The sequence below is a fragment of the Acartia tonsa genome, chromosome 7 (assembly GCF_053477335.1).
Source record: "Acartia tonsa isolate MP-2025a chromosome 7, ASM5347733v1, whole genome shotgun sequence".
NCBI lineage: Eukaryota > Metazoa > Arthropoda > Copepoda > Calanoida > Acartiidae > Acartia > Acartia tonsa.
This window is the reverse complement of record NC_137266.1, coordinates 42,204,378-42,220,141: the sequence shown is the minus strand read 5'-3', so window position 1 is coordinate 42,220,141 and position 15,764 is coordinate 42,204,378. Positions and strand designations below refer to the sequence as shown.

General features: G+C 32.6%; 1 protein-coding gene across 1 annotated transcript; it reads left to right on the top strand.

Annotated features, from left to right (window-relative positions):
• Nucleotides 1-306: 306 nt before the first annotated feature.
• Nucleotides 307-14,259, top strand: LOC145323785 (peroxisome assembly protein 12-like). The gene is made up of 11 exons (XM_080166324.1): nt 307-520; nt 1,302-1,376; nt 1,958-2,049; nt 2,903-3,017; nt 6,589-6,701; nt 7,174-7,262; nt 9,104-9,182; nt 9,895-9,954; nt 12,884-12,977; nt 13,461-13,529; nt 14,128-14,259. The coding sequence occupies exons 1-11, from the start codon at nt 429-431 to the stop codon at nt 14,195-14,197; spliced, it is 948 nt and encodes a 315-aa protein (XP_080022450.1). The 5' UTR covers nt 307-428; the 3' UTR covers nt 14,198-14,259.
• Nucleotides 14,260-15,764: the final 1,505 nt, after the last annotated feature.

Sequence of the window (15,764 nt, the reverse complement as noted above, 5' to 3'; positions counted from 1 at the left end):
ACCTTCCGCACGCCTATGGTAGAACAAGACCCACAGAGATAAACAACTTATTTTTTGAGTACATGATATTAATAAGAACCTTAGGGTATAGTCCCTTCTGTGGCAACGCTCCTTAAGGGGCGATTCTTCGTATTTTTCAGAGTAGCTTTTCTCCTATTTCTAGCCCCTGCGGGGCAATCACCTAACCCAACATAACATAACATAACCTAACCTAAATTAACCTATTAAAAGACATTTTAAAAATACGACAAATCGCCCCTTAAGGGGCGTTGCCATGAGAGGGACTATATATTTTCTTCTTTTTTTGCGAATGAGTAACTATTTTTATGAACTAGACAAGTGTATGAAAACACAACTAACCTCCACGATTTCTTCATTGGATACTGCGTGCTACTTTTGGACGATTTTTTTCTTGTTTAAGATTAAAGATGGCAGTTTTCCTAAATTCCCGGTTAGAAGAACAACAAAATCCGAGTGTTTTTGACATCACGGCGTATCAAGGGTTCCAACAGATAACTAAGTAAGATATTGCAGTGCGGCGCTGCAGCCCTAGAGACCACTCAGGGCGCTTGAAGAAAGGTGAAGGAGCGGAAGTTGGGTCTCTACTTTCAATTTTATGATGAAAAGCGAAGAAAAAACTGGTTATATTCCGTTCCGAGGCAACGCCTCTTAAGAGGCGTTTTGTCTTATTTTTACAGTAGCTTTTGATCAGTTGATAGGTTATTTTACGTTAAGTTAAGTTAGGCTACTGTCCGCAGGATTAGGTAATTGGCCCCGCGGGGTTAGAGCCCCCCTCAGGGTCTAGAAATAGGGGAAAAGCTACTGTGAAACGCCCCATAAGAGGCGTTGCCACTTACCCAAAACTTTTTGGATGGTTGTTTATTTTCTAAACTATTTCTCTTGGGTGTTTTTTGGTACCCTTCCCCACAATAGTTAATAACCTTCCCAGGACCTATATGAAACCTCACTATCAAGGAGAACTACAGACACAGACAGACAACCTGTTACTTTTACATAAGGATGGAGAGGGGTAAAAAGATTTTGCTTGGATGTTAGAAGCTCTAGAAAATAAAAATTAAATTTTTAATATGTTTGAAGTTAAAACAAATTTTTTTTCCCACATTTTTTTCTGAATGAAGTAAAAAACAAACACAGAATTAATTACACTACATTGTTTTTTATTTATTTTAAAATAAGCTAAGGAGGTTTTTGTGCTCGACTAGGCGCTTTGAGGGAAACCGCAATTGATAAGGATAAGAGACATAATTATCCTTATGATTAAGTATGTATATTTTTTTCAGGCCAGCTTTGGATAAGTTACTGGATGTTTTAAGCTCCTACTCAACTTCACACCTTCACCCTCTTCATTACTATAGGCAAGTTTTATTGATATATAGTTAAGATTTACATTATTTTTATTCAATTGTGGCGTAATTATTAGAAATTATGTTCTTTTCAACAGATAGAGGTCTACAAATTTTATCTCAGCCAATTTACCCGTCTAATTTAAAAAAAAATTGTACTACCTAATCTAACTTGTTAGGAAAAGTAGCTTAAAACTTACCCAGGACCAAAAATAATCTCCCCTATATCAAAATTGGCAATCAAACCATTATGGATATCTAGTTGTAGAATAGCTACTCTATAATTAAAGTCAGGCTATACGTCTTTACGTTACGTTAAAGTGGAGTGAGTTGCCACTTAAAAATCGCAACTCACTCCACCTTAACGTAATGTAAAGACGTATAGCCTGACTTTATTTATATTCTTTTATTATATTATTCTTAGTTTTTTAAATAAATTGACAATAAAAGGGTGGGTAGTTTCTCGTTTTTTAGGTTAGGTTATATTGGGTGTTGAGCAAGGGTTAATAGACTCATAACAAAATGTTATTCGTTGTTATACATATTTCTATCAGTAATGATGATTAATTGAATCCAATAAATAAATTTTGTAGAGATGAGATATATCTGATGTTAAATTCTATCCTCCAATATCATTATCTCAACAAATCCTCAGCCTCCTTTGCTCAACAGTTCTACTCATTAGGTAAATTAAATAGTAGCGCAGCTACTCTATGATTAACGTTTGTACATATAATACTCTAACATTCTATCTGATGTGGTCCACTACACACCCCTGGTCAAGAATCTACAACCCCATAAAACAGCTAAAGAGGGTGTCAAGTTAAAAAGAAATATAAAAATTAAATTGCGCGCTTCGCACTTATTTAACTTTTAAGTATGATGATTATTTTGAGGGTGGATAACCAAACTGGAATTGATTTTTCATATTACTTTCCGCGGAAAGCTGTTTTTAATGAACAATTCTAGTATTTGTATATCTTGCACCAATATACATATAATTATTTATTTTATTTTATTTAAAATCTACATTACTATTCAGAGCTGATTATTGTTGTACTTCCCCGATGATAACAGACAAAATTACCCCTATATCTATGACAATTAGTGGTTTAATCGTTTTGACACCAACCAATCAATAATATGCAATAATAATAGTCATTAAAATTGTTAAACTACTAATTAAGAAAACTTCATTATAAAGCTTTGGGGACTAGTGTAATAAACATCCCAATGTCCCCTCCTTCCCTGGATACTAGTGGATGTAATCATCCTCAAAGAGAGGAAACGATGGGATGTTATTACAAAAGTCAATAAAGTTTTATAATAACGTTTTCCTAATCGTTGGCTAAACAACTTTTGGGACTTTTAATGGATTTTGATTGGTTAGTTTATTACGTTGAGTGTCCTAATGTTTCAACCACTAAATATAATGATAATACAGAAGGGGTAATTTTGTGTAATTGGGGATGCACATCAATTTATCGCCCATTGTCTTATCCCTGTAGATCCCTGAATCACCCTTGTTTTAATTTTAGAAAGACGACCAATACACCCAGGGAAGGAGAGAATATCACTGACTAGAAATTTTACCATCCAAATAATTCTTCCCTATCTTCATAACAAAATTAACCAACAATTTCATAAATCAAGGTGATTTTTTAAAAACGAAGCTTTTCTATAATTATAAAGGAACGTTCAACCGTTTGTAACGGATAGTTCTTTTAGGCATGTAAGAATTGTTTTATCGATTACAAATCCTGTATGATCATTCCTGTAACAGTAGGTATGACGTGGAAAGGGTAGCAACTCTATAATTGTTACCAGAAAGTCCGGACGTTCATTTAAAATATGCTGATCTTTAACTTCTTTGACAACGATCACTTGACTTAGATTTAGAAATAAAATAGCATAAAACCAACTCGGAACATATATCAAAATGGAAAACTCAGTCGGTTCAGTGGTTCTTAAATATCTTTTAAACAAAAATATATAAAGAGTAAATACCTATTATTATTTACATATTACATTCTCAGTAGGGATAAGAAAAAAATTGGGCTCAAAACACCGAAGAGGGAAGGAGGAAGAAAAATAACATAAAACCATGCTTAAACTTTAGACTAGATTTAGAAATAAAATGGCATAAAACCAACTCGGAACATATATCAAAATAAAAAACTCAGTCGGTTTAGTGGTTCTTAATAGAAAAACAACATGAACCTTACTTATTACTTAATATAATAGAATATTAGGCTTCGTTCCTTTGGATTTTTTCATCGTAAAACATGTAAATATAGAATAGATATATGTATATTTTTTTTTTTACAAAAATATACAAAAAAGTAGACACCTTTCATAACTTTTACAGTGAGGATAATGAATTGAATAATATATGAAGTAGGAATTTATTATTTTTGTCTATTAAGATCTGATAACCACTGAACCAATTTATTTCACCATTTCAGGGAAACTTCGCATAGGTTTTAAAATACTTTTCAAATAATTTTTAAAAGTTTAAGTCTTTTGATAGTTTTAGGCTATTTTACTAAGTTCCATTAATGGATGTAGAAAATAAGTGGATATCATGACAAGGGAAAATTTTTCGTCAATTTAGTTAGCTAGGAGGCGGGGAGGGGATGATGAAAAGGTTAGTGTAGGGGATCGTTATTTGAGCCCGCTGCAACTTTAACTTTATTAGAGAATATGAAAATCTGGTGCAAGATCCATGTAATAATATTGTTTCCATTCAATAATGCATTTTTGTACTACAGTCAATTTAAATTCTTGACTGTTTTAAGTTTTTGAAAGAATATTTTTATTGTTCGCTTCTGATGTCACATATGTAGTGGCCAATATGTATGCAAACAAGATTAAATATGTCCACAGAAATGTAACATTCTGCTAGGCCACTAGAGGCCTCTAGGGGCACTTGAGAGAAGAAAGGGGATATTTTGGCGAACCTCTACTTTCAATTTTAGTTTCAAAAAGAAATAGTAAAAAAATATTGTGGGGGGATTTTATCCATGGGTGATTTCTCTTATAAACCTTCCCTGGACCTACAAGAAGCTTCACTAATAAAGATGGATCACATTGGTTAAGCTGTTAGCGGGATCCTTTAGTACAAATACACAGACAAACGTCTTATTACTTTTGTTTGTAGGAAAAGGTTTCTACAGTTATTAAAGTCAAAGAATGGAAAGGCATGTATAAAAGTTTGGGGGTCATATAATTTATGATCCAATCTCGACTCTCTCCCTGATCAAATTAGATCTATTGGATGTGTAGATTATTCTAAAATATTTTCTATCTTTCTATTATCATATCTTGTAACCCTGACATAGAATAACCCACCCATGATTATCAGAAATCTAAAGGGATGAGACAATAGCAGATAAATTGATGTACATCCCCATTATGATTATACAAAAAATTACCCCTTCTGTAGCTTACAAATAGTGGTTGAGACGTTTGGACACTCAGTTTAATAAACTAACCAATTAAAAATCATTAAAAGTCTCCAAAGTTGTTAAGCCAACGAATAATCAAACGTTATTTTAAAACCTAATAGTGTAATAAATAGCCCATCTCTCTTTGCATAATTATGATTATAATCATTATTACACAGACAGACTCATTTAAAGAGTAGCTGTTCAACATATTTACATTTTCCAAACTAACAAAATGGATTTTCGTTGTTTTTTCTGACTTCAATATTCCACGAAAAAAAATTATCATAATTTATTGAATAAATTATTTTTATATTATAAACTAAAAACAGAGGCGATGTAAAGTTTCATTGTAAAACTTTGTGTCTTTCAAAGCAAAGCTTTTCTATACATATGGTGTATCAGTGCGTCTTTCAGTAAAGGATAGCTTTATTATATTGCTGCTTAAATTAATTTTTCACTCTTTGATTATTGATTATAGCTTTTTATTTGTTTAATTTCTCGATTTTAGATTTATTCGTCCTTGTTTTTCTTTGTATGTTAGATACACTTCTCTACATTTTTTAGTTATATAAGTAAAAAAAGCGTGCATGAATGTAGATAAAATTTACCTATATAGATACAAATTCTAAAAGAGAAAAAAACTTTATAGTCCAAATGATCATTAAATTAATATTAAATTGATCGTATCAAACCATTGCTTAGCCCTCTAATCACTAGGGGCTTGTATTTTGATAAAAGAAGAATTTTTATGGTGGGTTTGTTTTTAATGTTTAAGACAAAAGCACGAGAAGGGGGGAGGGGTATGTCGAAAGCCTTATAATTATCATGAAATCACAAAAAAATCCCTGAACTTTAAGACCCTTCATTTAAGAGATCTTTTTGACTTTACATAAAACTAGTGGTGTGCCATGGGTTTTATGAAGTGGTGTTTTTCTTGAGAGGGGGGGGGGGGGAGGTAGGCCTTTTCATTTTTAAGTGGTGTGTTAACGCCCTCCTTCTGTACGCTTAAGCAACTTACTACTTTTTTCAATAGAATATATTATCTAAAAAATATTTAGTGTTAAAATTTAAGTATTGGAATAAAAGTTCAAAATCTACACAAAATCGAAACAACGTCATCAATTTTTGAATATGTCAAAATCATTGTATTGTTGTAGGGGTTACAGAGAACATAAAAGAAATATAAATATTTATATAATAAAAATACAAAGAATAGTTTTTTTTCTGGTCCTTTTATTTAAACTAACGTAAAAGAACAAAATAACGTCATATGAATATGAAATTTAGCTTAAAATATGGTTTTTAGCTCTGTTATTAGTTGTTGTTTGTTTGTGTGTCTGTGTGAGAGTTTGTAATAAGTTAATATAATGTTAGCCTCGAACTATTTTCTTTTTTTTCTATTCTTCTTTATACTCTTGTTTAGCAATTTTTGTTCGTTGGTCTGTTTAGCAATCTGTCCCAAAATGTGGCCACAGGAACTGACTAAAGTTTCCTGTGGTCGTGGCTTTACGATCATGCCTGCACCTTAAAGTTGGTTATAACACTTATTTTTTTTTTTTTAAATCATATTTACTTTTATAAGGAGTTTTTGTTTTTCAAGTGCTTTGTTAAAGTCACAACTATATTTTTGTGTTATAATATTTGATTACCCAGAAAGGATTTTCAGGGGCCCTTAGGCCTAAAGATTGAAAGATTTGGTTAATTCTATTTGATCTGTAAAATAAATGAAATAGGAAGTGATGTGCTGACAAACAAACAATCAAACTTATATTTAGGGAAGATGAAATGGATGGCGTGGCCGCGGGTTCGAGCCTTGCTGGTTCTATACGAAATTGGTTTGTCAAGATATATCCATACAGCCATGCCTCTTGGGGGATTGTAAATTTAGGTAAGTATAAAAAACTAGATGTGTGCCGAACGGGGTGAAAAGGGGTGAATCCACCCAGGTATCAACACCCCTTTAAAAAATCCTCTGCACGCCACAAATGTTTTTAGATCAAATGAGTGTTAAATTATGTTAAAACTAGAGGCTACGCACCTATAGGCCTCTAGTTGCACTTTAAATGTTTTTTTTCCCAAACATTTTGTTTGGGAAATAATTGTATATGTGGCGTCCAAATATTTTTAAAATTTTAGATTTTTTTGTGATTTCTCTTAGGACGGTTGTGTTACCCTCCCCCAAAATATGTTTAAACCTTTCTAGTTACTATTTTACTTTATGATAATAACTTTTTTGTTAAATATTTAAATACTAGCGGCTACGCTTCTTTTCCAGGGACCATTTATCTTGGAAGGGTGACGATACCCTCTCCCAAGCAGAAAAACGATATTCTGATTTAATATTATTTTAAATATTTTAGTTATTTTGATACTGTTCACTCTGAATAAAACCAAATATCATTCTGTAGAGGCAATACTAGCCAAGTATCATCTGCAGTATAGAGATCAGGTATAGTTAGATACAGGGTGCGCCACATAAATCCGGACTTTTTCTTATTTTTAAACAAATGAACATAAAATCGTCAATTTTAAAGATTTTATTGGATTTTAAAAACTGGGAGGCAAACTAGGTATATGACTATTAGATTATTCAATAAAATCGCCACCAGCCTCAACCACCGCCTCTACCCGCCCACTGAACCGTCCCTAGATCCTGGTCACCATGTCCCTGTCCAAGCTGGCGAAGTTCTCCTTGATAGTGGCAAAAAGGGAGGTTTTTGTGGTATGGGCGCGTCTATTGGTTCGTGCTTTAGTGGCGCTCCAGGCCCAAAAGTCAATTAGATGAAGATCGGGGCTGCTGGGAGGCCATATCTCCTTAGGGACGTGAGTAACTGCAGGATCAAAATTCACCCATCTTTCAAGCTACCCTTCGACTCGGCGGCTCTCATTTGGGCCACAAATAAGATAGAACAACGTTTAATACCTTTTTGGAAATGGCATAAAGATTAAGCTAGGGTTATCATCGCAACACATAGTCTAAAACGAGTTTTAAGGTTACAAATCGGACTTTGTAGCCGAGAACGGAGAAATTTTCACGAATTTTCACAATTTTTGAAGTTTTGACATCTCAAAATCTGCCATGTTTCACTTTGATGGAGTACTACGGCCAAGCCATTTCAAATAAAGAGCTCTAGTCTTTTCGACTGTCTTACTTATGTATCTTACAGTATCCCCAGCAAGTTGCATAACTCTACCTCACCTACAGATGGGCTGAGGTCAGATTTAGTGGGCCCTAGTTGAGTATCCAGGGTAAACTATCAGCGCAATTCGATTCTGCCATGTTAAACATAAGCGCTGCTAGCTCGGAGAACACGTCCTCCATCGTCCAAAATTTTTTATGGGCAAAAAGGTAATTACCTAAGCTTTTTATGGTGTGGTCAAACGTCATGATTGGTCAAGTAGTTTTGGTGCTATGGCCATTAGAAAAAAGTCCGGATTTATGTGGCGCACCCTGGATAGATAGATAGATAGATAGATAGATAGACAGACAGACAGACAGACAGACAGACAGACAGACAGACAGACATACAGACATACATACAGACAGACGTACAGACAGACAAATAAACAAACAATCAAACAATCAGACAGACGGACAGATAAACAAATAAACAGAAAGACAGACAAACAAACAAATGAACAAAAAGACAGGCAAACAAACAAATGAACAGAAAGACAGGCAAACAAACAAATAAATAGAAAGACAGGCAAACAAACAAATAAATAGAAAGACAGGCAAACAAACAAATAAATAGAAAGACAGGCAAACAAACAAATTAACAGAAAGACAGGCAAACAAACAAATGAACAGAAAGACAGGTAAACAAACAAATGAACAGAAAGACAGGCAAACAAACTAATGGACAGACAGACAGGCAAACAAACAAATGAACAGACAGACAGGCAAACAAACAAATGAACAGAAAGACAGGCAAACAAACAAATGAATAGAAAGACAGGCAAACAAACAAATAAACAATCAGACAGACGGACAGATAAACAAATAAACAGAAAGATAGGCAAACAAACAAATGAAAAGAAAGACAGGTAAACAAACAAATAAACAGAAAGACAGGCAAACAAACAAATAAACAAATAAACAGAAAGACAGGCAAACAAACAAATGAAAAGAAAGACAGGTAAACAAACAAATGAACAGAAAGACAGGCAAACAAACAAATGAACAGAAAGACAGGTAAACAAACAACCAAGATACAGAAAGACATTTAGTTTATTTAAGAGGTAGATGAACAGTAAAGAATGGATAAAATACAAAACTAAAATTTTAAGGAAAATAGGGCAGCAGTAACCAGACCAGACTCTAAAGTGAGCCGTGTTGTATCAAAAATTGCAAAATTTTTAGCCACAGGTAATCATGATGCAATTAAGAAGTATTCTGCTTGTATGTTAAGTTGATTCTCACTCCTTTCTAAAAGAAGAGATTTTCTAGACGGATAGCTTTTTTCGTTAATTTAGACATGTTAGAATCGTCCTATCGATTTCAAACTTTGCATGGTGATTCCTGAAGTACGATTTAGAATGCGTAGCAACTCTATAATCATTACCAGAATGTCCGTACGTCCATTATAAACATGTTGATTTTTTTTTACTTTTTAACAACAATTTTTTATGTGATCTAATTATCCGATTGATCTGATTTTTGGTATACTGATTCCTAAGACAACAAAGTACAATGTCATAAGCGAAGCAACTCTATAACCAAGGTCTAATATTCTGGTTGTTCAGTTTTGACTCTATACAAGTGTTGATGTACGTTTGTCCTACATTTTCAGTCCTTTGCTTTTATGTGTGTTGTCATCCTTGTTTTGTTGTGCAACACAAGGACATAACTGTTATAGTTGCACCTTTGTTGGGCTTCCATAAAATGAAATACTCTATCGGCCAAAAAGTAAGCGAGATCTTAATGGTCAAAGAAAAGCTTGACCACATATGTCAAATGGTTAATGAAATCTTAAGCTACAAACACACATATAAATGGACACACAAATAGACAGAGAGATATCCTGTTACTTTTAATCTTGTTGTTAATTTATGAAGAATTAAATAATTTCTGCTTTAAGGCTTAGAGATTGGATGCTTTTTCCTACAAGTTTTGGAACATTATCAGAGTTCTAATTCAGGTATCTATTGTATTTTAAACATCAGTTTTTAATGGAACAATGCATTCCCTATAATCTTGCCAGTAGTGTCACACACAAGACATAACAGCAGTTGGTACCATTATTAGAGTAAAACACTAGAGGGAGAAAGGGTTAAATAACTGTATCTCCCCATCGCAACTATCTTGTGCAACCTTCCTATTGGGTCATTGAAAATCAACCAATAGTGTCGCTTATATTAACACAGCCAAGTAGCAGAAAATTATTTAGAAGCAGGCGAAAGAGGTCTTTGAAAAATGAAGGGAGGTAGTTGTCTGTATATACATCTATACTATATATAATATACCATTTACTTTTTAATTAGTTTTACGCGATGTAGTTTAAACACGAACCCGACGTCAAGTGGGTTTGCTAGCGTTTTTGCTAATGCGCAGCGAGCATATATTACTCACACAGGTTAGGGAGAGGATTTTCCTACTGTAATTAATTCTGGTACCCAAAGTTTTGTAACCACTTACTTTTATTTATTTTCTCAAAGACTTTGGGTACTTTTATTGAATTTTAATTGGTTGGTCCCAAACTAGTAATGTCAAAACTTTTCAACCAATAATTTTAATCTACAAAAGTGGCAATTTTTTTTATCATCATAGGCAATGTATATGAATTATTTGTCCATTGTCTTATCTCTAAAGATCCCAGCTAGGAGACACACACTCACACACACACAGAGAGATAGCTTTTTACCGTTAATTTAGGCATGTTAGAATTGTCCTATCGATTTCAAACTTTGCATGGTGATTCCTTTAGTAGTTAGGCATGATTTAGAAAGCGTAGCAAGCAACTCTATAATCATTACAAGAGTGTCAGTACGTCCATTATAAACATGTTGATTTTTTTTTTACTTTTTTAACAACAAATTTCTATGTGATCTAATTATCCGATTTGTCTGATTTTCGGTATGTTGATTCCTGGGACAACAAAGTATAATGTTATAAGCGAAGCAACTCTACAATCAAGTCCTAATAATGTAAGTATGTCCTTAAACATTATCCTGTATCAAGAAGTTTTTCAACAAATTTACTTACAATTTTGCTTCGACTCTTATACATTTATATTCTGATTATTCAGTTCTGACACTATATAAGTGTTAATGTCCGTTTGTCCAACCGTTTCAGTGCTTCGCTTTTATGGATGTTGTCATCCTTGTTATATAAGTGACTAATTATCTAGAGAAAGAGTAATTCGACATATATTTGCAAAATTGCCAGAAATCTGATATTTTTCCTAATTGACACATAGAGTTAGAATTTTGTTAGGATTATAAAATGGAAAAAAACATATATGATTAAATAGATTAAGAAAAACATTTCTGAGAACCCAGTAATAGTGTCTGACTGATTATGACGTAAGAAAAAAAATAAGCCAATGAAAGGCTATTATTGACCAATGGTAAAATTTATTGTGGCCTCTCATTGGCTAACTACTTTTTTACGTCATAATCAGTCCGACACTTTTACTGGGTTCCATTTCTGACACAGATTTGACAATATTCTCTCTGTAACTCACTTTGTCGGTATAAATATTCAGGGAGGGAGAGGTTATTAGATTGTAAATCCCGTTGGTACCCAAATTTTTATAGCTAATTAATTTATTTGAAAGCTAAATTCTTTGGGTACTTTCAATGATTTTTTGCTGGTTGGTTCCGATCTAGAATTGTCCAAACTTTTCAACCTATATTCTAAATTTTTAGAAGGGATAAAATTGTTTACCTTCATTAGGAATTTATATTAATTTAATCTTTCATTGTCTTATCCCTTGACATCTCTGTCAATTTTGATTTTAAGATTTAATAGTTATTTCTCGTATCGTATTATAAACGGCTTTCCGCGGATATAGAATGTACAATTATAAGATTAAAACTAGTTTTTTTAGCCCCGAGGTGCCGGAACACCGGCTAAAAAAACTGGTTTTAATCTTATGATTGTACATTTCTATATTCGTAGAAAACTGGATATAATACGATGCTAGACATAGTTTTTTCATATGGATGAGAACCGGTTCCTATCCACCGGATTCGAATAAATACGAGAAAATATATTTTGAAAGTTCTTTTTGACCTTCACAGATTTATTCCTTCCTCCATTTTTAGTTTTACATATGATATCTTAATTAGATTTTCAGAAATAACCTTTATGAAAATACCCAAAAAAATATTTTCCAATAAAAATTGTAAAGAAGAATCAGGGAAATAGGAATTTGTGAAAGGAGGACAAAAAAATAAGAAAATAAGGAGAAAGGGGGGGGGGGAGGGATAGTTTTCATTTGTTTGTTAGGAATTGTTTGGGGTTCTTGGTAGCCCCGCAGAATTAGAGTACGTCAGGTGTTAGGTATAAAAAATAAACTCACCATATTTTCATTTTTTTTCAAAAATAGAGGGGACGCACTTAGGGTTAAAGTACCTTTGGAAAATAGCCTTAAACCAATACAAAATTGTCCAGTATCCTTTAAGGTAAAGAACCAACATTTAAGATTATAAATAAATAAAAAAAATAAAATGTTGAGTGTAGACCCAATAATTGAGAGAGGGAAATAATCTGGCTTTTAGTGTCATATCCCTGTATCCCTAGTTTATTAATCAAAACCAAAAGTATTATAATATCTATTTAGACAATAAATGTATAAGTATAGATGTACAATCCAGACAAATGCGTTTTTTGAAGTAGGCGTTTTCTGAGATAGACGTTTTTTGAGTATAGCCGCCTAGCTCAAGTGGTGGGAACCTTGTTCGACTGCTTTCTGTTTTTTTTTGTAGTGACTCGGATCTGTTTATATTTCCGTCGCTATTGGCTGATATTCAAAGAGCATAGGGAAAGTCAGCATAGGGTTCCCAACCCGTAAGTAGAGTTACATATATGTAGATCGTGCCCCGCTCTATTCTTTTATTATTTAGACACGAAGCTTGGAAATAAGATAGTGGCTCCTCCCACAAATATGAACAGTAATAACCTCAGACAAAATATCTGTCCTCTGTGCAATAAAATAAGGTAAATTAATGTTTTAACCTTTGACATAAGCGAAAAGTATAAAAACGCCCTATGTTCATTTTGAGCCCTGAATATCTAAAAGCGGTTAATTAGGTGACGAGTCTAAGTCCAGCATAAATAACTAAGAGGGGGAGGTGGGTAATTTTAACATACTTTCTTTCCAAATTATATTAATAAATAAAATATCCCTAAACCTTCCCTTGACCTAGTAAAATACTCAAACGGTTCAGTGGTTAGTGAGACCTTAACAGACAGTCAAAAACATTACTTTTTACCTAGTGGATAAAAAAGATTATCCAGAAATATCCTAAATAGTTTTCCATTTTGGAAGACTTTTGAGAACATTATTTAACCCCCCACCCCCCCACCTTTAGTTTTTAAAAAGAGAAATAATATGGACCAGGTGTTACAGAGATCTTAAGTGCAGACAGACAGTTAAACATACATGCAGCCTACCTCTCTTATAACAGGATGATATTTCAGGAGAGATCCAACTGTAGTTCCTGCTTCTGGAATTATTTTTTGCTATTCTTGTATAGCTGCTTATGTAAGGTATACATATTCAATACACATCTCATTGAGTTTATTCTAAACTATCTTTCTAAACGTCTGTTTTTGTATATGCAAATCTACCCATTCCTTTATCTTGCTAAATATTAATCCATATATCTGTCTGTTACTAATTTTCTGTATGAGTAATGTATACATTTTAATCTGTCTATATTTTTCTCATTTTTTTTTCTTTTTCTAAACCGAAATTTATTTCGTCCCTTTGTCTGTAGGCATCTCTGTCCAAATTTTTAGTAGCGAAGGTACTGTATAATTTACTTTTTATGTGTCAGTCAGTCCGTAATGCTCTGGGGGGAAATTTGTTAGCCTCGGTTTCTATTTAAGATAGACAGCAAAAATTTTAAGTGGAGATTCCCTTATATATGCGCATCTATTATTCACTTTGCTTTGTTCGTCTGTCTGTCGGTCGTGCTTAAAAAGAAACGAACCTTAAGGTCTCGTTTGGCTTTTTTCTCTCTTTCTTTTCTTTGTTATGATAACTGAACATATGCTGTATAGTTTACTTTGTCCGTTTGTCCCTCCGTGATTCTTTTTATACTTCTCTACTTGGATATTGTCATCCTTGTTTTTTGTTATTTAGAAAGAAGAAGAAATGTGCTGTGACCAAAATTGCTTGTACGAGTTCTCAGCTGGTTAGATTGTTTCCTTGATCAATGATTTTAGCTCTGTTTGTGTTATATATTTAACAATTAATAAATCTGAAGTAAATGTATGGTAATTTAAGTATTATCCTATATAATTGACTATGTCCGCCTGTTTTTTCATTCATGTTGACAAACTTGCTTCTGCTTTACTTTTTTTCATTAGTGTATTTTTGCTTAACTATTACTTCTACTTTTCTTGATCCATTTATTCCTTCCGGGAGGGGGGGGGGGGGGAGAAGAGTTCTCATTACCCTACTGCGCTGACAAAAATGTCTCAAATTATTTAAGCTGCAGAACGAAACTTCCCAAAACAAGTCGTTTGAAAGATCTTACAGTTTAGTTAATAACAATCAACATTAAAATAAAATTTTCCTTATAAAATAAAACCATAAGATTTAAAATACATGCATTTTTTGATTTATTAATATAATCTAATCATCATTTGTGGTTTATTAATCCTTACTCCATAATTAAAGCTGTTTGTAATACAAATATATTTAGTGAATAAAATTTTCATATAATTTTCCATAGTATTGAATTTTTACATAAAGCCGTTGAAAACCAAATCCTCGGTAAGAAACTAAATTGACGTTATTCCCCTTATCAATGATAGAGCAAATTAAGTTATTTCTTTATTTTTTTTCAGTTATAATTTAATTTAAATGTAAATTTTTAAACGTTTTAATACCTTTTGATGGTTTTTAATGCAGCGCTTGTTAGATATTTATTAGATTAAGAAAATATATAGGGGAAAAAAATAGTAGAGAAAATATTTCTATCAATTGAGCAACTCAGCAGACAGCGCTACAGCTGATAATTTATTATTTATTTATTTATTTTTTTAATTCTTTGGAATTTCCTTTGAAAACTTTTGTGAATTTTTAGTATGTTTAGTAATTCACTAGTCTTTATGATTTTTTATGATTATCTGATCCAACTAGATTAAAAGATAAAATAAAACGCCAAATTTATATACTAACTATGGCTATATTATATCATTTACAACTATAAAAAACGTATTTAATTTATAACATTAAAACAGCTATAGTTAACGAAAAATTGGTTTTCTAAGATATTTTTAAGTACAATGTAATCAAAACGATGTATGTTTAAAGATTTAATTCTGTATAAATGAGTATGATATCTTAGAAAAGGAAAAACCAATTAGTTTTTCATTAATTTAAGTTAAAATGCATTTTCATGTCACTACCCCTTTGCACATTGTCATGATATGAAACTATTGATGCGAAACGGTTTGTACGGTTCATGTGTGTGTGTGTTAACATTAAAGTGAATCATGGGGTTGTTGTGGAATTCAAGAGTTATCTAGTTTTTAAGTATAATAAAATTATTATGTTGTATTTGTTCTTTTTTTTATGATCGCTGTATATTGTATAAAGGATTTGTAAGTCTACCTATTAGCATTAATACCAGATACTGATAAGTAATGAATTATATCATGTTTACCACTGCAGCTTAGGAGAATCCACAAGATCTTTTGGCCTAATAAGATTACGAATGCTGAGCTTTAGAGCGCAGTGATATGTCAGACGTACTCAAATTTTCAAATTTG